Source organism: Aquarana catesbeiana, linkage group LG01 (genome assembly GCF_042186555.1).
Source record: "Aquarana catesbeiana isolate 2022-GZ linkage group LG01, ASM4218655v1, whole genome shotgun sequence".
NCBI lineage: Eukaryota > Metazoa > Chordata > Amphibia > Anura > Ranidae > Aquarana > Aquarana catesbeiana.
The window spans coordinates 554,354,494-554,380,602 of record NC_133324.1 but is presented as its reverse complement, the minus strand read 5'-3'; the positions used below and the strand labels follow the sequence as shown (position 1 = coordinate 554,380,602).

At 44.1% G+C, this 26,109-nt stretch overlaps 1 protein-coding gene across 2 annotated transcripts in view; it reads left to right on the top strand.

Moving 5' to 3' along the window:
- Nucleotides 1-1,054: 1,054 nt before the first annotated feature.
- Nucleotides 1,055-26,109, top strand: part of ELL (elongation factor for RNA polymerase II) — a 152,094-nt gene continuing 127,039 nt past the window's right edge. The window contains exon 1 of one of the 2 annotated variants that reach the window (XM_073595957.1): nucleotides 1,055-1,248. In XM_073595957.1, coding sequence (XP_073452058.1) covers nucleotides 1,120-1,248 — 129 coding nt within the window. In that variant the 5' untranslated portion in view covers nucleotides 1,055-1,119. The remainder of the gene's footprint in view (nucleotides 1,249-26,109) is intronic. The other variant, XM_073595963.1, reaches the window with a different exon arrangement.

Here is a 26,109-nt window from a genome sequence, read left to right as displayed (position 1 = left end):
CCATAGTGGCTGTTTTACCGCTTGATTCTTTTTACAGGAGGTGGGAGGGGACTACCCCCCCCCCCCGCTTCTGTCACTCTTCGAATGGCCTGCCCGTGTGATCGGCAAGCTGCAGAAGAAATCCGCAGGTGGAGGAAGTTCACCATAGAGAAAACATGTGGACCAGATAGTCCCCAGCAGTCTCTATGATCTTTGGAGGCTAGGCACAATGCAATGACATCAGGTCCGGCCCTGGCAGTTGTAAACACAAATTGGGCTTACTTTGGTGTTTTGTTTTGTTAAAATTCATGTAACGGTTTATTTTCTCCAAAAAAATGCATTAAAAAAATTGCTGCGTAAATACCGCGTGACATAAAAAGTTGCAACGACCACCATTTTATTATTTTGCAAAAAAAGTCATGATTTTTACATGTAGGAGTCTAGGAGAGGAGCGCCAGAACTGGCCTGGTAGGGAAGTGGTTAAAAAAAGTGTGCCAAATATCACATATGTAGCACGTGTAAATAAGCCCTAAAGTACACAAATAAGTGAAATTCGAGGCCTTCTGGCAGCATGGTTGGAACATCCCCTGTGTACATGAGGCCTTAGATTGCTGTACTTCTCATGTGCTTAGAGACAGGCCTTCTTCACTGTTCCCTGAAATCCCATCCCCGGCCAGGAAGTAGTTAAACAAAGCGGCGTGCAGTTTCCCTGCGCACATTCCTGACACTACGAGCCAGCTGATCTCTCATCTGTCAGGCTGCTTCACATGTTTTTATTTGCATAGCCCGCCCCTTCAACGACGCGAACGTCAACTAGAAAGCCACGCCCACCTCCATTTCCACCAATGATACGCGAAGTTCACTGAAAGGGCGGAACTAGCAGCTCGATCGCCCGCCAATCATTTCTATAACAGGAGCTCCTCCAGACTGCAATAAACGGAACTTGAAGGCCACGCCCTCTTCCGCTCACTGAAACCAATCAGCATTAAGAAGGCCTGTAACGTCCGAAGAAGGTTATCATTGGTCCCTTAAAGTAAAGGACATTTTCTGCAGCCAATTGGAAGGGGCGCTTAAAAATGTAATGTAGAAGGCGGGGCGCGTCGGGTGAGCAGCGGTGGTGGTAGGAATGGTGTTGTTAAGATGGCGGCGCTGAAGGAGGAGCGGAGTTACGGGCTGTCTTGTGGAAGGGTCGGAGGGAGGGTTTCTGTCTTCCACGTCAAGCTCACCGACAGCGCCCTACGGGCATTTGAGAGCTACCAGAACTGCCAGGTACATGGGGCAAGGAGCAGGAGTTGGGTGACCTCTTCCTCAGTAGCTGTGTGTGGAATGTGGGGCTGGGGGATGGGGTCCTAGTCCCCATTGGGGGCTCTTCTCTTAATTGCCTGAGCCTCCTTATAAGGCATTCCCTGCCTACTAGACACTGACCTGGCCTGGCACCCACCACCACCAAAGTGCCTCCAACTTCTCAGCTTTCTGTGCTGCTCCCTACACAATCCTATTCATCCACTTTGTATGTTCACATTCAGCCAAGGTCTATGGAAAGTGGTGTATGTGCCCATAATACTGTATGGAGTGACCAGGCCGTCTTATTTTATTTATTTATTTTATATATATATATATATATATATATATATATATATATATATATAAATCCTTTACAACAGATCTGGTTATGTCACGTACGCTTTTGGTTGTTAAACCTAGACGGTTGAGTCAGAATTTTACCACCACCCTTAAAGGAGAAGTGTGGTCAAAGTTACTTTTGTCCCTACATCTCCTGTAGATCACAGTAGTACACTTTTCTACCCTCCTGTGACCCGTTTTCATCCGTCAGAGGGCTGAAGTCAGCTGACGTCACTCAGCAAGTCCTGGCAAGATACGACTTTAAAAGAGAAGTATGGGAATTTTTGTTTTTATTTTTTTATTTTCGTCTGCGCGTCCCCCCCCGCTTGCTGTAAGGCTGAGAACTGAGTGATTAAACAATGCCAATCACTCAGTTCTCAGGGCTCCCTGAGCAGAGAGCTGGTGACTGTCAGTCATCGCTGTCTGCTCTGTCTCTCCAGCGCTCACTGGAAGGATAATCCGTAGAGGGAGCAACCAGCTCAGGCTTTCAACAGCTTGCTGATCCAGGTGCCAGTCCAGGCATGTGGGCAAATCCCGACCATATGGTTGCAATCTTTTCTGAGCCTGAAGCGACTCTGTGACTTAAGCCAACAGTGGGCTTTAGCCCGCTGTCTGCTGAAAATGGGTCACGAGTGCAGAATAAACTGCACTCCTGTGATCCATAGGAGAAGTACAGCCAAACAAGCTTTGGTTGTGCTTCTCCTTTAATGTTGGGATCCACCCAGGTGCCTGACTGGCAGATGGCGCAGCCTCTCAGTGTGCCGCTTAGAGCCTGAGCCAGCCACCCCCACCTCTATAGCCCGGCACTCCGGTGAACGCTGAAGGGGCAGAGCCCAGAGTGGTGACTGATAGCTGCCACTGTGCTTAGAGTGGACCCAAGAACTGCGCTATCAGCCATCTTTTGTTCACTCATTTCTCAGTGTAGAGACAACAGGGGAGCGATGTTGCTTCCAACTAGGTGAGTATAAATATATATTATTTTTTTTTCTTAAAGTAGTTGTAAACCTTACAGACCACTTTTATCTACAGGTAAGCCTAGATTAAGGCTTACCTGTAGGTGCAAGAAATATCTCCTAAACCTGCATGAGCGTGGCGTTTCTAACGGCGATCATGCCGTTAGTGGCAGCACCAGTGCGCATGTGCGGGAGTGACGTCACCGTGGCTCCGGCCAATCACAGCGCTTTAGCCGCGATACCTGGAAAGAGGGGACAGTGGTGACATTGCAGGCTCCTGTGTCAAGTAAGTGACACATAATGGGCTACTATGCGATGAATAGTAGCCCATTATGCTTTACCTTTGCAGGGAAAAAAAAGAGGAAGTAAACCCATCAGGGTTTACTTCCTCTTTAAATTCCTACACTTTAAAGTGGAACAAAGGCATTGTACAACAGACTGTGAGCAAGCAGGCTACCTCCCCACCCTTCCAGCAAATTGCTGTTCAATTTAATAAAGCTAAATTATCCAAATGCTCTTGGTCCTCAAGTACCCCCAACAGATTATGTTTAAAGGATTCCTTCGCTTTACACATCTGCTTTAAATCTGTGTCATTGACTTGGTATTTAACCACTTCCTGTCCAGCCTATAGCAAAATGATGGCTGGGCAGTGGTTGTTATCCTGACTGGACTTCATATGATGTCTTTCAGGATAACAGCCGGCGATCGGTGGCGTGTCAGTCTGACCGTAACACCAATCTCTTTAAAGAGCCTCTGGCAGAGGCTCTTTTTATCACGTGATCAGCCGTGTCCAATTACGGCTGATCAGTGTAAACAGGAAAACCTGACAGACGCGAGTAGAGCTGATCGGCTGCTCTCCTGACGGAGGGGTCTACGCTGATTATCAGCGCAGTGCCCTGTGGATGCCCGCCCAGGACCACCAGGGATGCTGAATATGGATGGCCACCAGGTATGCCACCCTGGACCACCAGGGATGGTAGTCAGTGCCCAGACATGATGCCCATCAGTGCCACCCATAAGTACCCATCAGTGCAGCCTTTCTGTGAGAGTCGGTACAGCCTCATCAGTAAAGTAGAAAACGTATTTACAACATTTTATAACAGAAACAAAACCTTTTTTGTGTATTCAAAACTTTAGTTTTTTTTGTTTAGCAAAAAAAAAAAAAAACGCAAAGGTGATCAAATACCAATAAAATAAAGTTCTATTTGTGGGAACAAAATGATGAACATTTTGTTTGGGTACAATGTAACATGCCCACGCAATTGTCATTTAAAAAGTGATAGCTCTGAAAATTGGCCTGGGCAGGAAGGGTGGAAAGTGCCTGGTATTGAAGTGGTTAAAGCGGTTGTAGTAATTTTTATTTTTTATAAACTAAAATGTATATAATAAACATGGTATACTTACCTGCTTGGTGCACAGAGCAGCCCTGATCCTCTTCTTCTGGGGTCCCTTGCCGGTGCTCCTGGCTCCTCCCCTTCATCGGGTGCCCCCACAGAAAGCTGTTTTATATGTGGGCACCCATGCTGGCTCGTTCCCGAGTCTCGCTGCTGCATCCATTGACACAGACAGAGGGACTCAGCCCTGCTCCTATGTCACTGAATTTGATTGACGGCAGCCAAGGGCTCCTGCTGCTATCCATCTGTCCAATGAACTGAGAGACAGTGGCTGGAGCCGCTAGGCTCGTTCACATCACTGGATCGGATGGACTCGGGTAAGAAAAAGGGGGGCAGCTGCAGCAAAGAAGGTTTTTCACCTTAATACATTAAAGCGAAGTTCCACTCATATAATTTATTTTGCAATATTAAGCTGTATTAAATACAATTAACATTTGGAAAAAATTTTTTTTTTTACTCACCTTTTTATGTCTGTTGCTAGGGGGTCCCTCGTAATCTGCCTCTTCCTCTCCATTGCGCCTGATGTAATTTCCCTCGTCTCCTGTGCTCCTGGGAGATGCTTGTCATCATTTCCCAGGAGTCAGTGGGCAGTGCCGATGGCTTTGTTGCCATCACAACGGGAGCGGCACTTCCGACACCCATTTTGATGGCAACGTCAGAAGTGTACGGTGCGGTGCAGCGCGAAAAGGGGCGGCGCATGCTGGTCGCTCAGCTGCACCAGAGCCCGGAAGATAGTGCTTGTGGGCTTCACATGCCCACAAGCACTATGGAAACTGCCAGGAAAGAAAAATATAAGATATATTATTCCTCTATGAAATCGGCAATCGAGCGCCGATTCAGCACAGAAACATGAGCGCTATAAAGCGTTAGAAACAAAAGATATTCATCCTAAAAAAGAAAATTTTTAACAGTGGGAACTCCGCTTTAAGGTGAAAAACCTTGAGACTTTACAACCACTTTAAGACTGCTATTTTATCTAAGGGATCAAGAGAAAAAAGGGTAGCCCCTGGAAGTCGCACATCTAGGATGTCCTGGACAGGTGAATGAAGTGGCAACCTCTGCCTGGACTCCAACCAGGCCACCCCCCTAAGACCCCTTTCACACTGGAGGCGTTTTTCAAGCGCTTTAGCGCTAAAAATAGCACCTGAAAAAAGCCTCCTCTGCTTTCCAGTGTGAAAGACTGAGTGCTTTCACACTGGGGCGCTGCGCTGGCAAGATGTCAGCGCTTCTTTGCGAATACACCGCTCCTCCTAAAGCGCCCCTGCCCATTGAATTCAATGAGCAGCGGTGCTTTTAACCCTTTATTCAGCCGCTAGCGGGGGTTAAAAGAGCCGCAAAAATGACGATAAAGCGTCACTAAAACTAACTGCGCTTTACCGCCGACGCCCGGGCGCTGTCAGTGTGAAAGGGCCCTAAGGGAAATTCCCAAATCATGGTCTTTTGGGGTTTTTAAGGAATAAGGTTGGGAAACGCTGCCCTAAATCCGTGGTCCCTCGAGGCACAAGGATCCTTGTCTACTTGCTAAAGAGGAGTGAGAGGGTTTTTTATTTTTCATCCTTGCTTTTCAGTTTCTCTGCACCTCCCCTGATAGAAGCCCAATTTGTGGGCGTTGGGTTTTGCTCAGTTGTCCCTGCCCCTTGTTTAGTGAGCATGTCTGGGAGAGTGGGTGTGTGGGCTAGATGGCTCTTGTCCGTTTTTAGACTTCTTGAAAATAATAAAAAAATATATTCTGAAGCAAAGACTCGCTCACTCTTTCTCTCTCTCTCCTACCTGCTATGTTTTTATTGGTGGCTTGGTGTGCTGGTGGCCTTGCTAACATCTAGGGTTCTGGCAGTGCAGCATTTTTGCCAGCTAGGATGTTGGCGGCAGCCAGACAATGACACTATGCTGGCCCAGCTGCCAGTGACACTGTGTCTTTCCTCCTATCAGCTCTCACACACTGCAGTCTCGTCACCCCCTCCTCTGGGCTGTTGACAGATGAAGAAAGATTTTAAAACTTTTCTGCCCTTTTGAAGGGGCGTAGAGAGGAGATAACTGCAGATAAACATGTAAAACCTATGCAGGAGGAATTGTCATCAATTCATCATCTGAGTCTGTTCACTCACTGGGTATATGTAAGGGTTTACAACCACTGTAAGCCTCGGTTCACACCAGAGGCGGCACGACTTGCAGGTCGCCTCACCGAGGCGACCTGCACACAACTGCCCGGGCGACTTGCATAACGACTTCTGTATAGAAGTCTATGCAAGTCGCCCCCGAAGTCGTACAGGAACCTTTTTCTAAGTCGGAGCGACTTGCGTCGCTCCCCTTAGAACGGTTCCATTGTACTGAATGGGACGCTACTTGTCAGGCGACCTAGGTCTCCTGACAAGTCGTCCCAGTGTGAACCGAGGCTTAGTGTTCAGACAAAAGTCACAGTGATAGTCTGTATTTGCCCATGGATTCATTTTCAAACTCGCCAGTTCTACCACCAGCACGTAGATTGCTTGCTCACCCCAAGTCATGGACCTATACATAACATACAGGTCATAACATGCTCCTTTCAGTTAATGATGTCTCCTTCTGGGTGAATCCCAATGCCCTGTTGCTGGCCCCTTTAAATGAATGATGCCCATGCTCCCAGACTGGGTATTATAAAAGAAAAAAAAATAGATTTATACTTGCCTTGCCCCCATCTTTTGCATTGAGGGGCATGATGTCATTCTGTCCTGGAAAATTGCTCAGGAATGCAGAGCAGCCCAGATCTTGCAAGTAAACAGTCCATTGTAAGAGTGACTTTTCACAAGATTTTGTCCGCTCTGTATTTCCCAGGAGCCTAGCCAGGAGTAGGACATCTTTCTTGTCTAGGTGACACCTGTAAAACAAGGGGGTGATGCGAGTATAAACTTGTTTTACACCTGCTAATAGTATGTGATTTGTCATGGGTGGGGGCTGGACAGTGTAAGCTGACCTTGCATTTTACTGCAAGGTTCCCTTTCAAGAATGATCTCTGTAGTTAGATACCAATTTCTAGAGTCCTTCCTATTTGCTGCTGTGCTGCAGATTTGCTTAAAAAACAAAAGGGGTGGATCTGCTGTTGCTGACTACTAACTGTGAATATTGGTTGTCTGGCTATCACCAGTTTCACTGAAGTTATTATAAAACTGTAAGTGTGCTACAAGAAAAGTCAGAACTCCTGATGTTCACACTTGTTCTGGGTCAGTGACTTCAATATTTTAGAGAGAAAGGTCAGCAATAGCTTTTTAAATTTCCTCTCTACGGTTTTATTACAATATGTCACTTTTACACGCTTCAAAGTGCGATCCAGTAGTTGGAAAAGCTATCAGATATATTGATTATTTCTTGTTTACTTGCTAGTGTGTATGGCAAGCTGCCTATTAGTTTACCTCAAGTGGATAAAGTTCAGAATGTTGAAATGTGAACTTTGATGCATGGTTCATGGTGCATATTCTAATGTTTGTTTAGATGTCAGTAAGCAAACTACTTAAAGGGCCAAAAACTCTTGGCCCTACGTCTCCTGTGTGTCACCGGAGTGCACTTTGCTCTGCTTTCCTGTGACCCAGATTCACACGACAACTAATGTCCTCTGTCAGCTGATGTTACTCAGCTAGTCTTGACTGTGGAGGAATCCCGAATTTAATGTCTGTATCCACCCAGATGTCTGAGTGGCAGCTTGGCTGAGCCTTTCTCTTAGAGCCTGAGCCACCCGCTCCTGCCCCTTCCACAGCCCGGCCTCCAGTGGGCGCTGGAGGGATAGAGCAGACTGACAGCCACCACTCTTTACTCACTGAAGACTGACAGATCAGTAGTCTGCGCATCCTGACTGGTCCTTGCGGTCTTCTGGGACCTGTGGAGGGGTCGGACATGGTGTAGATCACCATGGATACTGTGGCGATCTTTCGCTGGAATTGGAAGCAAATACCTGGATTAGACAGATTATTTTTTTCTTCATGCACAGACCTGACCTTACATTGTGTGTCGTCAATCTGTCCGTCTCATCTGTGCCTGTCAAGGTGTCTCTCCCCCCCCCGCTATTCTTGCCTCATCGTGTTTGCGGGGCTTTCCTATTGACTTGAATGTGTAGTGTCAAGTTTCCTGTGGGCGTGAAACAAAGCATTGTGGCATCGGCATGTAAACGCCCCCGAACCCCTGCCTATTTAGGTTGATTGGCGGGCAGCAAAAACGCTGCTCAAGTGCATTTTTGCTGTCTCTAAACCCACCCACCACCGCACTTGTAAATGAGGCCTTAAATTTTTCTTCATGATTTTTTTTTTTTTTTTTTTTTTTTCACTTTAAAAAAAAAAAAAATATTGGTTGGGGGGGCTTTGGTGAAATATCAGGTATTTAAACAGACCTCTGATGCTTTTTGAGACAAAGGAGCTTGCTACAGCTCCTTTGTCAACTGCGCAGGTTGTGAACTTGTAGTTGTGCACCTGACTGATTTTTTTTTTTTTTTTTTTTACTATTGATGAGGAGAAAAATACTGGATACAGATGCTGTTTACCCCTGCAGGTGTACATCTTTCTGGTGAGTGTGGACCTGAAGGAGCACGAGTGGATTTTTCACCAGTGATATGTTCCCCTCAAGCACAAGTCACTTTTTGAATGTGATCACTTATGTAAATATATGAACTTTGATTTTCTATGCAACTTTTTTTGTGGAGATTTTTGATTCTCTATTGAATACTTTTTTTTTTTACCACATGGAGTCATTTTCTTTTGCACTACAAGCACGTTGAGCGCTGTGATTTATGTTTGCAACCAACAATATTTAATTGTGCATTTTATAGATGTGTTTTGCAATTTAAAGAGACAGTACACATTTTTTATTCAATTTATTTTATACAATTATATTGAATGTGTTTACACAATTGAATGTATAATGCACAATAGACTAGGCGGCGCAATTTTCACCTCTTCTTCCCCTACCATATACACACTGATCTGGTTGGGGTGGGCAGCAGCCACCATTTTATCACCGTAGCACTAGATATATATATAGTGTAGCGCTATGTGTATGGGTAGATCAAGGTGAGATGTTGAAATCGGGCCAACTGACAATGGCCAGAAAACAAGCAAAAAAATTAATTTAAAAAGGTGAGTTGAAAAAGAATTTGGTTGCACAAATACAAATTTATGTACGGAGCATAATAAAAAACGCCTGTGGAAGAGTGAAAACAACAAACACAATATAAATCAACATTAAATAAAGTCCATGTAAATAAATTGTGTCCTTAATGGAAATCGAAAAAAGGCCACCACCAACAGTCTCTGAGGGTAGGTTGATGAGAGCAGCAACAGGGTGTTACTGGTGGGTGAAACGGAGGAACACCAAATCCAATGTGACATCTATGTATGTGTCAGAACCACCACCATAACATCTGAGGAGGCTTACCGGACGTAGAGGACTTGGAAAGACATACGTCTTGCAAGTCACAAAAAGCTTATTTAGCCACCGGGGCTAGCAGGGTGAAAACATCAGTATCCAAAGCTTCAATAGGTAAGGAGGAAAAGTCTGTAGGCAGCTTCGACCGTCCAGAGGTATCAGCAAACCATCCGGATGTATAATTGGAACCATGAGAGAAAAAAGACTCACATGGCGTGATATCGTTTATGAGGAAGTCCTTTTTTCTTTTATTGTTTTAATAAATGCATGCCTTTTAAAACGATATCACGCCATGTGAGTCTTTTTTCTCTCATGGTTCCAATTATACATCCGGATGGTTTGCTGATACCTCTGGACGGTCGAAGCTGCCTACAGACTTTTCCTCCTTACCTATTGAAGCTTTGGATACTGATGTTTTCACCCTGCTAGCCCCGGTGGCTAAATAAGCTTTTTGTGACTTGCAAGACGTATGTCTTTCCAAGTCCTCTACGTCCGGTAAGCCTCCTCAGATGTTATGGTGGTGGTTCTGACACATACATAGATGTCACATTGGATTTGGTGTTCCTCCGTTTCACCCACCAGTAACACCCTGTTGCTGCTCTCATCAACCTACCCTCAGAGACTGTTGGTGGTGGCCTTTTTTCGATTTCCATTAAGGACACAATTTATTTACATGGACTTTATTTAATGTTGATTTATATTGTGTTTGTTGTTTTCACTCTTCCACAGGCGTTTTTTATTATGCTCCGTACATAAATTTGTATTTGTGCAACCAAATTCTTTTTCAACTCACCTTTTTAAATTAATTTTTTTGCTTGTTTTCTGGCCATTGTCAGTTGGCCCGATTTCAACATCTCACCTTGATCTACCCATACACATAGCGCTACACTATATATATATCTGTTGAATTCTTTACTTCTTTGTCTTAGAGGTGTGTTAGCTGCTTACTGTATTATATATAATTAATTTTTTTAGCATCTCTGTAGCAGCGCTGTACTCATCCCTTATCTATCACCGTAGCACTGAATATTGTATTCATTTCTAAACAGACCTCTGATGTCTTTTGAGACAAAGGAGCTCTCTACAGAGGCTCCTGCTCATTCATAAACTGAAGCATAGTAAATGGTTTACTATGCTTCAGTTATGAATGAACACAGTGAGTGAGCAATACTCACTGTGTTTAATCAGAAAAGCAAGGGTCCGGTAAATGATCCCGTCCCTTTCTCCTGCTCTCCATACTAAAAAATCCCCCTGTGTGCCCACAGCAGCTGCCGGTGGGATGGACAGGAGTGTAAGCTGGCAGCACTAGCAGGTGGGGCACACACTGGGGCCAGGCAGCAGGGAGAATCGGTTAGTGAATATGAGGGGGGCAATTACAAGAATGAATCTCCTGTGTTTCTCTCGCTGCTGAAAAGCCAGCAGGTGGGAGAGTTCGAGAAGATGTCAATCAGCGGCTGTAGCGAGAGACACACAGGAGATCGGTTCTTGTAATTGCTCCCCTTTTTCCCCCCACCTCACTGATCGTCCCCTCCTGTGTGCCACCCGCTTCTTTCTGCTTGCCCCACTTCTCTGCAGCCCTGCTGCCTGGACACTAGGACAGATGGCATCTCTTTTTCTCCTTTCCACTGCCTGTCACATGAAGTGTAGAGCAATGCTGTCTGTTTCCTTCAGCTTAGGTGCGGACCTGTGCAAAAAAACTGCAGACATGCTGCATAATTCCGCACATCACACCTGCATTTTGGTGTGAATCTGACACATAGGAAACAGTTGTTTTCAATGTGTCTTGCAGAGACCCGTTTTTTTTTTTTTTTTTTTCTAGTGCAGAAAAACACAGGTCTCTGCATATGATTTGATTGAGCCCTTAAAGCAGGACTCGACAAAACCTAGGCGTCAAATTGCATCCTGGCGCTGGGTTACACTGCAGCAGTGGTCGGTTCCTCCCATGTGGGTGCACGGGCTAGCGGATAATTGAGGCCGTGGCTTTGCAGCCTGCTGGAGCGGGATACACACTCCAAACTGCGAAATGGTGGACAGTGCAGTCGGTAATGAGCTTGACTTGCTCCGGCTGCCTGCCCACCTTCGACATCATCTTAACAGGTTGACAGCTGGCTTGATCTGTTGCCCCTTCCAGTCTATCAGTGCCATCTTCCCCTTTTTTTTATTTTTTTATTTTTATTTTTTTTAACTTTTCGGTGTTTTTTCGCTTGGCACCAGGAATGAGCGATTCTTATTGCCTGACTCGCGGGAAATGCAGTTCTGGGAGCTGTAGAGCTGATTTAAAAAACTTTTTTTTTTTTTTTTTTTTTTAGCTGGCTCCTAGAGCTAAGCAAATTTGTCAAGTCCTGCCTTGAAGTTTGTGATCCCTTACCTTGTATAACAACCTATTCAGTTTAAAATACAAATGAAAGACAAAACGTGTGTGTGTCTCCTCACATCTCGTTTTCAGCGCTGCATTTAGGGGCTTAGAGAGAGGGGGGTGGAGAAACAGCAGTACACTGATCTTCCCAGTGAATGGCTATGTAAGGGTGGGGCACTTGGACATGTTTTGGCCATTGGAGGATAGACAGGTTGTGCTGGGAATGGATGTGCTCTCATGTCTAGTGTGGTCAATTTGAAAAAGGAAGTGATGTCAGGTCATCGCTTCTCAGTTACCAGAGCCAATCCAGGCTTTGTACAGCTATCCGATCAGCCGGCGGACTTGCCGACAGGTCGCTCGGGTCTCCAGGTAGAACGGGAGAGCCCAAGCAAGCCACAGGGGTGGGGATGACCCCTACCGCTGCTTGTAATGGCAATTGAGCGGCTTGTCAGGTATTGGTATAACGATACTGGGGTGATGCCTGCGGCTTCATTCATTATCCCTATAAAACCACCCAAAGTACAGCGACGTATGGGTATATATAGGTATTGTGGTTTTGTAATCCAGTGAGATTCTTTTATTCTAAATGTGGACATTCAATTTTCAAAGCCAGGTTTAGAAGAAAGACCATATAAAAATTTGGTCTAAATATGATGTCTGTTGAAATTCACTAGTATTTCAAAAAGGTCTTCAACGTTTCATTACCAACATTTTAAACTATAACTTGCTATTAAAGGGTTTGTAAACATTAGTTTAACAAAAAAAATAACTAACAAACATGTCATACTTGCCTCCACTGTGCAGTTCGTTTTGCACAGAGTGATCCTGACCGTCCTCTTCTGGGGTCCCCCGGCGGCACTGGTAGCTCCTCCCCACAACAGGTGTCCATGTTGGAGAAGCGATTCCCTGTGTGGGCGCGCTCCCGAGTCCTGCTTCTGCGTATATTCACACAAAGCAGGACCTTGCCCTGGCACCCGCATCATTGTATTTGACCGCAGCGGGAGCCAATGGCTGCGCTGCTATCAATCTATCCAATCAAGAGCCGAGACAACGAGTAGAGAGGAAGAGCGCGTCTCCGCCTGAGGGAACGAACGGCTCAGGTGAGTAAAACGGGCGGGCTTGACCGTGTCAGTTTTCACCTTAATGCATAGGATGCATTAAGGTGAAAAAAAACACGAGTTTACAACCCCTTTAAACGACCATGTATAAGATATGACTGCGATAATATATTTCTACTAGTGAGTGAACCTGCCCTCTAAGAATAAAACATAGGAATCATTAAATGTATTCTCACTAAATCTAGACAGCTATTAAGCAATTGACCATACTGTGGGGGGAAAAAAAATCCTTTTTCAGTTTGCCAATATGGAATGACTTTTATAAAACATTTGTGTAGAAATTCACCAACTGAAAGTGCATGTACATCTGTTCTGAGTGAATCGGGCAAAAAAGGAATGTTATTGGACGGTTTTCTATCTTGATTGAATATTTCATTTATTGTAACAATTGCCACATTTGACCACTAGAGTATCCTACTCCTATGATACGTGCTGACATCTAGTGGGCAAATTAAATATATTACGCATTAAAATATGTGAACCCTTACCTTGTAAGACAGGTGTGTCCAAACTTTTTTCAAAGAGGGCCGGATTTGATGAAGTGAACATGCTTGAGGACCGACCATTTTGCCTGACATTCTTTGAACCATTAAAATTCGCCCGAGCACTAATACACTGCCCAACAAGAATTCTCTTGCCATTTTGGCTGTGTATGGTGAAGAGATGAGCTTGGGCGTGTTATTTGGATATACCGTATTTATCGGCACATAACACGCACCTTCACTTTTAAGAGGGAAGTTTCAGGGAAAAAATTACGTTTTAAATAAAGAACTCTGAAGTAAAATAAGGATCAGTGGCCATCAATTCAGCCTCAGTGCCCGTCTGCAGCCTCGCCATTGCCATGAAAGCAGCCTCTGAGGGGACAGGGAAGGGGGCGGGACGAGCGCCAACAGATTACATACAGGAGAATCTCCTGTTTACTCGGCGGCCTCTTTAATACAAAGTCCCGCCTCCTATGATAGACAGAATAGTCGTCCAATGGCAGCACAGGAGACGGGACTTCCTATTAGAGGCTGCCAAGTAAACAGGAGATTCCCTTGTATGAAATCTGTCGGCACTCATCCCGCCCCCTCCCTTGTCCCCTCCAAGGCACGGATAAATATGGGTATACATCTTTTGTGGCACTCAGAGATTCGTTGGGGGGCCACGATAGGTAGTCTCTCACACAAGCACACACACCAGTGGGGCTGTTTGAAACGCAGGCCGGACTTGTGGACATGCCTGTTGTAAGACAACCCATTCAGTTTAAAATGGAAATGAAAGGCAAAACATTTTGCGTGTGTGTGTCAAAAGAAAAAAGGGATTTACAATTTTTTTTTTTTTTTTTTTTCATGGTCATTTTGAAATAGAAAAGAAGGGGGACTGGCAGGAACACCAGTTGTTTCGCACAAGGGGAGCACTATAAAGAGAACCGGATCCTTTTTATCTTAAAGCAGGGGTCCACCTATCGTTTTTTTTTTTTTTTTTTTGTTTTTTTGTTTTTTTTGAGTTCATTCACAAACTTTTCTTCTCAGCATTACATAAACACATATTGTGTGTAATATGTCCGCCTGTGTCAGATTTCGTCGGAAAGAATAACTTATATTATTCACTGCAGGCAGTTTCCATCTTCATTGTGGGCATTTGAAGCCCACAAGCATTTATTTCCTGGATGTGGTGAATGCTGTGCTCCCAGCATTCACCGCTCGTTCCCGCACATGCTCAGTGGCATCCTGGGAAGCCTGAGACTAGCTCCCAGGAGTCTGGGAGAGGCTAGAAACACGCCTACTCCCACGGGAGGAGAACCAGGAAGTGCAAAGAAGAATAGAAAAATAAAAGGTAATTACGGCGATTTAAATTTTTTTAAACGGCATGTCAGCATCTAGGCAAGGAAGAGAATACATACAGATATTGTTCAAAATTTGGGTGGAACCCCACTTTAAATACATGGTACAACAGACCCATCTGGTATATGAAAGGTTGGGGGTAACATTCTTTAATCAATGAGAAACTTTACCAGCACAGCCCAATACACTTCCTTTTTTTCCCTCGTTGCAAAGCACAAATGTACATGCACTTTTTGGCGGGGTGAATTGCTACGTCATTTTATTTATTTTAAACTGCATCCCTATGTTTTTATGGCTAAATTTGCATTTTAAGGGCCAAGTTCACCTTCAAGAGAAATAATAAAAGCTTTTTGTGTTTTTTTTTGGTTTTTTTTTTTTGTTTTTTTCTCCTGCATGTACCTCCGTACAGTCTTTCAGATAGAAAGCTGGAGCACTCGTGAATGGACCATGAGCACACAGATCAGCACGCTTTATGGCTCATTGAGAACTACAAATCTGTGTGCCGAGCTGGAAGATGGGACTTGTAGTTTATTAATTTGCAGATTGCTGTGAATGAATGACGCGGCTGTGCGGACGGAGCCCTGTACATCTGCAGCTTTTTTAAGTGTGATATTGGCTACAGAGGAATCCTCGCCTGCTGTCAGGGGAGGTGAGAAGGGTGATGGAACATGTTAAACCCCAAATACAGGTGTAACCCGATTCAAAGGCAAACTTTTACACCCCATTCACACTCGTGTGACTTATCACACGTTTTTTGGACATCAGAGTTGCATGACAAGTCATAGCCCATGTTTTCCAGTGATAACCATTCATATATGTGCGACTTAAAGTTGCACTGACTTCAGAGTAGTTCATGCACTACTTTGGCCTGACTTTCATGCAACTTAAGGGGTCATAGACTTCAGTGTTGCGCTCAAAAGTTGCATGAAAGTCATACCTGAATGTTTTACATGCAACAGTGGGTCTGACTTTACAGAGGGGCAACAAGTCACATTCAAGTCACCCCCATTCAAAGTGGCACTCCAAAGTACCATGACTTTAAAACCGTACAAGTGTGAATGGAGCCTTAGGCCCCCTCACAACTTCAAAGTTGCTCGATTTTTTTTTTTTTTTTTTTGCCGCTATTTCAGGGAATGCCTGTGTAACTCGCATCAAAGTCGGACCAAAATAGTGCGGGGACTACTTTGAAGTCGTACTAATATGAATGGTTGTCATTGGAAATCATGGAGAACGAATTGTCATGCAACTTTGCAGTCCCAAATTAAGCCTTGTTTAGGTCATACACCAGAAACCTTTTACCCACTCACTAAGTTTGGTGTGTATATACAGTGTCTTGAAAAAGTATTCCTGCCCCTTGAAATTTTCCACATTTTGTCATTTTACAGCCAAAAACAAATGTATTTTATGTGAAACCCCAACACAAAGTGGCGCACAATTGTGAAGTGAAAGGAAAATGATAAATGGTTTTCAAAATCTTTTATAAATATCTGAAATGTCTAACAACCAATATCTGATTTAATCTTGGTAAAAATACAACTGTTCTGTGAAGTCCTCAGAGGTTTGTTAGAAAACATTTAGTGAGCAAACAGCATCATGAAGGCTAAGGAACACACCAGACAGGTCAGGGATAAAGTTGTGGAGAAGTTTAAGGCTGGGTTTGCATAACAGGCAAGTGTGATCGGCTCTCAATGGAGCCGGTTCACATAGGTCTGGGATGGCTGTGGTTCGGATTGCAGAAGGGTCCTGTGTGTTTGGGTCTAATTCAGCCAAAAATTCATACCTGAACCGGTGAAAGGCACGCACTGGACCCCAGGCACGAACCCATGGCCGTACATATGTAAACCTGGCCTAAAGCAGGGTTAGGTAAAAAAAAAAAAAAATCCCAAGCTTTGAACATCTCACAGATCACTGTTCAATCCATCATCCAAAAATGGAGAGTATGACACAACTGCAAACCTACCAAGACATGGCCGTCCACCTAAACTGACAGGTCGGGCAAGGAGAGCAATTATCAGAGCAGCAGCCTAGAAGCCCATGGTAACTCTGGAGGAGCTACAAAGATCCCCAGCTCAGGTGGAAGAATCTGTCCACAGGACAACTATTCGTCATGTGTTCCACAAATTTGGCCTTTATGGAATAGTGGCAAGAAGTAAGCCATTGTTGAAAGAAAGCCATAAGAAGTCCTGTTTGTGAGAAGCCCTGTGGTGGGGGACACAGCAAACATGTGGAAGAAGGTGCTCTGGTCAGATGAGACCAAAATTTTATTTTTTGGCCTAAAAGCAAAACGCTATATGTGGCATAAAACTAACACTGCACATCACCCTGAACACACCATCCCCAACATGAAGCATGGTGGTGGCAGCATCATGTTGTGGTGATGCTTTTCTTCAGCAGGGACAGGAAAGCTGGTCAGAGTTGATGGATGGAGCCAAATACAGTGCAATCTTAGAAGAAAGCCTGTTAGAGTCTGCAAAAGACTTGAAACTGGTTCACCTTCCAGCAGGACAACGACCCTAAACATAAAGCCAGAGCTACAATGGAATGGTTTAGATCAAAGCATATGCATGTGTTAGGGTAGTCCAGACCTAAATCGAATCTGTGGCAATACTTCAAAAATTGCTGTTCAGACACTCTCTATCCAATCTGACAGAGCTCAAGCCATTTTGGGAAGAAAAATGGGCAAAAAATGTCACTCTCTAGATGTGCAAAGCTGGTAGAGACATCCCCAAAAAGACTTGAAGCTGTAATTGCAGCCAAAGGTGGTTCTACAAAGTATTGACTCAGGGGGGCTGAATACAAATGCATGCCACACTTTTCACATATTTATTTGTAAAAAAATGTTGAAAACCATTTATCATTTTCCTTCTACTTCACAATTATGTGTCACTTTGTGTTGATCTATCACATAAAATCCCAATAAAAGACATACATTTTCAAAACACTATATACTGGAATTTGTTTTTATTTTTTAATACTAGTGATGTTCGTGATCAGAGACTTATAGCAGGACTGTGAAAGTGTGAGGGGCATTCTGACATTGACACTTAGTGGGAACAGACTGACATCACCAGTGACACTAATACAGTGATCAGTGCTAATTTACATTGACACTGTACTAATGACACTGGCTGGGAAGGGGATAACATTTAGGGGCAATCAAAGGGTTGTGTGCCTAACCGGTGGTGTTTTGTTAACTGTGTGGTATTTTCACATAGCAATGTACTGATTTTTATTCCGCTCTCCCCTGTCATTTGCTCTGCCGATTAGAGGGTCCTAGTCATAAGTCATTGGCCAGGACCTGGTGATCAGCTTGTGCTAGAGTAAATTATAGCACAGCCACGGTGGCGGGCGTTCGCACCCCCTACTTGGAGCAGCTGGATTACAAATAGTAAAACCTGCATGGCGCCTGAAACTGCATGTCCCAGGCATTGGACAATAGGATTTGCGCATCTCTGACCATATTACCATACATTTTATAAAAGTAGCCCTTGAACTACTTTGTGCGTCTTCCGCCGACAGCAATCCATTGAAATGAATGGTCTTTCAAAACCAGAAGAAATTTGTTCTAGTGTGAAGTGGCCCTTAGAACACCTTGTGCTTAGAACCCCTTAGACCGGCATATGTTTTCTTAAAGCAGAGGTGGCTGTTACAATTTTTGTGTCATGCGCAGCTGTTTATTAAGCACAAATTTTCTGGTAAAAATGTACTTTAATGAGTTTTAGTGCACACATACTCAATTTTTTTGGTAAAATATAAAGGATGAAGTTGCAACAAGTAAATAGATACCCAACATGTCAAGATTTAAACCTGACCACATCTGTGAAATGGTAACGAACTACAATACCTAAAATTGCACATAGGCGACGCTTGAAGTCAAAGCAAGTGTAAATGAGCCCTTAAACACACATTAAAGCGGAGTTCCACTCAAAAGTGGAACTTCCGCTCGTTGTACTCTCCCCCCTCTCCCCACATTTGGCACCTTTTCGGGGGGGGGGGGGGGGGGGGGGGGAGAGACAGGATACCTGTCTTAATACAGGTATCCTGTTCCCACTTCCGGGAGCCTCAGCCACGGGTAGTGACTTCACTGCCCGGGCTCCCTCCTCCTTCCCCAGCCGCCGGGCCACTAGAAGAGAGGAGCAGAGCTTCGCGCATGCACAGTAGTGTTCCTGGCGTGAAGCTGTAAGGCTTCACTGCCTTGCTCGCAATGGAGGCGGCATGCACCCGACAGCTGATGGAAACATCGGCTGCGGTGCAAACATCGCTGGACTCCAGGGCAGGTAAGTGTCCGATTTATTAACAGTCAGCAGCTGCAGTATGTGCAGCTGCTGGCTTTTAATTTTTGCAGCGGTGAGCGGACCTCCACTTTTACAGTGCCTCCCACCTCAACATGTGTTTTTGATGCTTTGGTGGTGCATCAGTGGTGCTTTTATGAAGCTTGGAAGATGCACTGTGTGTGTTTTTTTTTTTTTTTTTTTTTTTTTTTTTATCTCCCACAATACCTCCAGAGCAAAGCTAAAGTTGAAATAAAGTCCCTCCAAAAGCTGCAGGTGCTTCAAGCGAGCTTTGTCATAGACTTCTATGCAGGCTTTGAAGCACCACTAAAGTGACATGGGGTATAATTTTTGAAGCAAGGTGTAAACAGGACTGTAAGCTTACCATTTTTATTTAGTGACAAGTGCGTTGACTGGTGTTCAGAGAGCTTTAAAAAAGCCTGTTCCAAGTCAGCAAGTGTAAAAAAGCCCTAAATCTAAAGTCTAAACTGATAACCTGTAAATGCTTTTAAACATGAGCTATGACTAGAATTATTGCACTCAATCTGACGTTTGGAGGAATCACCGTTTACATATGCATGCTTGACCCGTGAGCATGGGGGTACCTTAAAAAAAAAAAAGTTGTTTGTTTTTGCGCTTTTTTTTTTGTGGTGTCTGTGTGTGTGTGTGTGTGTGTTTCTCCCCCTCCATTTAACTCTATTGCTGTAATAAAGATTTGACCAAGCTCCCTTATTTTTGGTAAAAAAAAAAAAAAAAATGTAGAAGAATACATTGGCCTAAACTGATGAATCAATTTTTCTTTTTTTGGGATATGTATTTATAGCAGAAAGTGTGTGTGTGTGTGTGTGTGTGTATATATATATATATATATTCTACAGTATCTCACACGAGTACACCCCTCACATTTTTGTAAATATTTTATATCTTTTCATGTGACAACACTGAAGAAATGACACTTTGCTACAATGTAAAGTAGTGAGTGTACAGCTTGTATAACAGTGTAAATTTGCTGTTCCCTAGAAAATAACTCAACACACAGCCATTGATGTCTAAACTTCTGGCAACAAAAGTGAGTACACCCCTAAGTGAAAATGTCCAAACTGGGCCCAAAGTGTCAATATTTTATATGATCACCATTATTTTCCAGCACTACCTTAACCCTCTTGGGCATGGAGTTCACCAGAGCTTCACAGGTTGCCACTGGAGTCCTCTCCCCCTCCTCCATCTGTGACGACATCACAGAGCTGGTGGATGTTGGCGACCTTTCGCTTCTCCACCTTCCGTTTGAAGATGCCCCACAAATGCTTAATAGGGTTTAGGTCTGGAGACCTACTTGGCCAGTCCATCAACTTTACCCTCAGCTTCTTTAGCAAGGCATTAGTCGCCTTGGAGGTGTGTTTGGTGTCGTTATCATGTTGGAATACTGCTCTGCGGACCAGTCTCCGAAGGGAAGGGGATCATGCTCTGCTTCAGTATGTCACAGTACATGTTGGCATTCATGGTTCCCTCAATGAACTGTAGCTCCCCAGTACCAGCAGCACTCATGCAGCCCCAGACCATGACACTCCCACCACCATGCTTGACTGTAGGCAAGACACACTTGTCTTTTGTACTCCTCACCTGGTTGCAGCCACACACACTTGACACCATCTGAACCAACTAAGTTTATCTCAATCTCATCAGACCACAGTACATGGTTTCAGTAATCCGTGCCCTTAGTCTGCTTGTCTTCAGTTCAGCAAACTGTTTGCGAGATTTCTTGTGCATGATCTTTAGAAGAAGCTTCCTTCTGGGATGACAGCCATGCAGTCCAATTTGATGCAGTGTGTGGCGTATGGTCTGAGCACTGATAGGCTGACCCTCCACCCTTTCAACCTCTGCAGCAATGCTGGCAGCACTCATACGTCTATTTTCCAAAGACAACCTCTGGCTATGACGCTGAGTATGTGCACTCAAATTCTTTGGTTGACCATGGCGAGAGGCCTGTTCTGAGTGGAACCTGTCGGAGAGAGAATCCTCAGAGTTCTTTGCAATGAGGTGCCACTTTGAACTTCCAGTGACCAGTGTGAGAGTGATAACACCAAATTTAACACACCTGCTCCCCATTCACACCTGAGACCTTTTAACACTAACGAGACCTTGGAGAGGGAAAATGGATAATTGGGCCCAATTTGGACATTTTCACTTAGGGGTGTACTCACTTTTGTTGCCAGCGGTTTTGACATTAATTGCTGTGTGTTTGAGTTATTTTGAGGGGACAGCAAATTTTAAACTTGTACAAGCTGTACATTTACTGATATATATATTATAAAATCTCTCTCTATCTCTCTATTTTTGTTTATAGCGCAATAAATAAGAACCGCAGAGATGATCAAATACCACCAAAAAGCTCTATTTGAGAAGAAAAAAAGCATCAATTTTGTTTGGGTACAATGTTGCATGCCCGCGCAATTGTCAGTTAAAGTAACAAAAAAAAGGGCCTGGTCATTAATGGGTAAATCCTTCTGAAGTGGTTAAGGCAGCTGATGAAACAGATCGTGTTTGATCAGCTGTTTCTCTGGCGGCAGCAGTTGAAACCAGAAGTGAGGGCATCCTCAGTGTTTCTGGGATTTTTTACATCACAGAGGAGTTATGGAATGGATGTTTCTCCGTATCCTCTGCTTGTAGCCGGTAGGTTCCCTGGTGGAATGGGAAAGCCCGGGAACGACTATGGCTGTAAAGCCGTCTGTATCATTGTTACAAGAAAATCCACTGCCAGCTTTAAAAACCGGTACCAGGATAATGACTGCAGCCATGATCCTGGTATAACCACTTTTTGTCCAAAATGTTTATATATGTATGCTGGTTTATGTATAGAGGCTTTTGTTTTTAAACCACCAACCTAAAGTGCAGGCATGACGCAGGATTTACAAAGCATAATAGAGATTTTCCTCACTTAATGTCAAACTGCAGCAAGACCCTTTTTTTTCATGAAACTGGTAAGGAAATGTGGCATGTGCTGTCTGACCTGTCTGTCACTTTCTGGGAAATTCGCTGACTGAGGAAAGCAAACCTGCTGAACACCTGTAAATAAAAACGAGGCCACCCATACAGCGGACTATTTAAAGCAGAACTATACTCTCATTCAGTCCATCGATGTCATGTCCTGGAGCTCCCCTTCAGGTGCTGACATCTTCAAGCTGCCAGTTTCCTGTCTCGATTGCTGGCTGTTATTTGCCCAGAGTTGCGTCAGTTTCAGCATTGCCAAATTTGTACAGTGAGCTGGGAGTGCTCAGCTTACTGTACAAGGGAGAACACAGCTAAGTAACTAATGCAGGAGAGACAAAGCATGGCATTAAAGTGGTTGTACACCCTGAACAACCACTTTTACCTACAGGTAAGCCTATTTTAAGGCTTACCTGTAGGTGCTTGAATTCTCTCCTAAACCTCCGTGGTTTAGGAGATACTTATGAAAGACCCGCGCGCCGATGACTACAGCGCATGTGCTGATGTCATCGGCGCATGCGCACTTTAGAAAGGGCACAATGTGTCATGCATGTGCGGGTGTGACGGCAGGTGACTCTGGCCAGTCACAGAGCCGGAGTTTGCAGCCCCAGAAGAAAGAGGGGAGAAGCTGGACGCTCCATGCTAGTGGGGACAGCGGTGACATTGCAGGCTTCGGTTTCAGGTAAGTGAAACATAATGGGCTACTATGCGATGCATAGTAGCCCATTATGCGTTAACTTTGCAGGGAAATGAAGAGGAAGTAAAACCCACCAGGGTTTACTTCCTCTTTAAAAATCCCTCCTGTCTGCTCATTTTTATTTTTTAGTATAATTTCCACTTTAAAGATGTCTCCCATCCTCTGAGAGTACTGTACCACTATGGTCAACCTTGTGAGACATACAGATTTAGCTGTCAATCTTGTGCAGTGCAGGGCCACTGCATTGTGGACTGCTTGGTTGCACTTGGTTCTCCCATCCTGTTACCACTTCCTTGCTGGTGACATCCCTCACTGATGACGATAATGTATAATGCACGACTAATGTCCAATGCTGGTTCTCTGTAGTACTAGATCATATGATATTCATGGTTTGCCCACATTCCAGCAAAGCACCAGCTGCTACAAAACCAAGCTGAGTATTTTCTCTTATTACGTGCCCCTAGACTAAACGAGCAGTATATCCTGGGGGAACTGTCGCTATATACCTCGAATTTCGCTTTAACTTCTGTGTTTTCTTTTAGCTTGTGAGGCATGTGTTTTGATGAAAACAGTCTATTAGCCTTAAACATGATTTTCTGTGAAGGATTGGTTAGAAACCTTTGGTGGCCCAAAAAATGGGACCTTAGAAATATGTGTGTGTATGTGTGTGTGTGTGTGTATATATATATATATATATATATATATATATATATATATATATATATATATATATATATATATATATATATATATATATATTTATATATTTATTAATTTTTTTTTTTTTTTTTTTTTTTTTTGCTTCACGACTTTTGGACTAACATTTTGTTCCGGAGCCCAAAATAAACCTCCCATGAAGTTGAACAGCTGACCTTGTATTCAAAAAAAAAAAAAAAAATTCTTTGGTTAAAATTAACAGTAATTAAGTTACAATTTTCTCTCGTCAGTCCACAGAATATTTGCCTCAAAGTCTGGATCATCCAGATGTGTTTTGGTGAGACGAGCCTTTGTGTTTTTTTGGTCAACAGTGGCTTTGACCTTGGAACTCTCCCATGCCTCTTACCTGAGGCAAGTGGAGCCTGCAGTTCTTTAGATGTTGTTCTGGGTTCTTTTATGACCTCCTAGATGAGCTGTCATTCTCTTGGAGTGATTAAGGTCGGCCGGCCACTCCTGGGAAGGTTCAACACTGATCCAAGTTTTCTCCATTTGTGGATAATGGCGCTCACCAATTTGCTGAAGTCCCAAAGTCTTAGAAATGACTTTGTAACCCTTTCCAGACTGATACATGGAAACTATTTGTTTCTCATCTGTTCTTGAAGTTCTTTAGATGGCGGCATGATGTGTTTAAGGTCTGGCAAGTGAAATTTAACTCAGCTTTGTAAAAAATGTGCTAAATCAGTTTATTCATGATTTAGCGAGAGGGCAATTACTTTTTCACATAGGGCCAGGCAGGTTTGGACTTCTTCTTTTTTTTTTTTTTCCCCATAATGATATCGTCATATAAAAACTGCTAGCTGGATGAATCATTTAAGTGTGACAAATATGCAAAAAAATCATGAAGGGGGCAAATACTCTTTCACAGCACTGTAGGTGTACCACTTTATCCCTAAAGAAGATCTTTGCTTTGGACCCCTCCATTTAGCAGCTGAGCACCACAACATTGGATTAAAAGCTAGCCCCAAGGCCTGAAAATGCCAGAGACTGTATTGTGACTATTTAGAGTAGGGAGTCATAGGCCATTTGCAAATACAGTAATCGGTAAAGGCCAGACTGCATAAATAACTGGGGCAGTATTAGGCAGGCCATACACCTTTTGAAGATTCAAACAGTGTATGGGCAGGCTGAATGTACAAAGTTGATCAATCAACTTGGGTACAACCAGCATGCTGGCTTTTACCTGCAATTATCGCTAACGGCTGCTATAGCTGCTAGCAGTAATCACTCTTTTCTCTTTCATTGCACCCCAGCCTGGAGAAGACAATGGCCTGTCAGAAAGGATTCCCACATCAACACAGTCTGTGTTGATGGGGGAATCAAGCGAATGTCTTTCGTTGCAGGAAAGAAATTTGCTCCATGTATGACCGGCCTTTGAGTCAGCATTCAGTCCATAATCTGGGTTTGGAGGCAAAATATAGCACAATTGCTGCTATTGCCTATTAGGTTTGAACAGTGCAGACAAATCTGACACCAGTTGTCTGTATAACAGAACAGAAGTTTCTGCCCTCATATTGTGTTTTGAATGACAGGTGTAAGAGCACTGTCACACTGGGGCCGCCCATGTGTTAGCGGTAAAGCTCCGCTAGCTTTAGCTGTGATTTACTGCTGTTTAAGCGGCACTTTTCGGACGCTAGTGGGGTGCATTTAATCCCAAAGAAGGGGTTAAAAATGCCCTTGTTGTGGCGCTTCCGATGCGCTGTCCATTCATTGCAATGGGCAGGGGCGTTTTGGGAGTGCTGTATACAGTGCTCCCAAACTGCCCCAAAGATGCTGCTTGCAGGACTTTTTCTAATGTCCTGCAAGCACACTGCCCCAGTGTGAAAGCACTCGGGCGTCATGGGAGGCAGTTTTCAGGAGCTATTTCTAGCGCTAAAAGGCCTGAAAACTGCCTCAGTGTGAAAGTGATCTTAGAGGGGTAGGAAATGTTTAGGTTTTTCCGGGCAAACTTTGCAGCAGAGCCCTACCCACTTGTTTTCCAGATATAAAAACAGACCCGTTCAAATTAACTACTGGCTCAACAATTGCACAACCTTTCCTTGTTATATAATATAAAACAACATATCTCTAAACTTTTTGAAAAATGTAACTTTTTGGCCTAAAAGCAAACCTCTATGTGTGACAAAAAACTAATACTGCATATTGCCCTGAACACACCATCCCCACTATGAAACATGTTGGTGGCAGCATCACGTTTATAGGGATACCTTTCTTCAGCAGGGAAGCTGGTCAGAGTTGATGGGAAGATGGATGGAGCCAAATACAGAGCAATCTTAGAAGAAAACTTGATAGTCTGCAAAAGACTTGAGACTGTGGCAGAGGTTCACCTTCCAGCAGGGCAACGACCCTAAACATACAGCCAGAGCTACAATGGAATGGTTTAGATCAAAGCATAATTATGTGTTAGAATGGCCCAGTCAAAGTCCAGAACTAAATCCAATTGAGAATCTGTGGCAAGACTTTAACCGCTTGCCGACCGTCTCACGCCGATATACGTCAGCAGAAGGGCACTTACAGGCATATTAACGTACCTGTACGTTGCCCCTTAAGCGGTTTGCGCGCGCCTCCTTGAGCGTGATTGCGGGTCTCGCGGACTCTATGTTCGCGGGTATACCCGCAATCGTCTCCTGGAGAGGAAGAACGGGGAAATGCCGATTTAAACAACCATTTCCCCGTTCCACCTTAGTGACACTGACACTCATCACCGCTCCCTGTAGTCGGGATCGGTGATCACGGTTGTGTCACACATAGCCCAGCCCCCCCACAGTTAGACACACTTAACCCCTTCACTTCCCCCTAGTGGTTAAC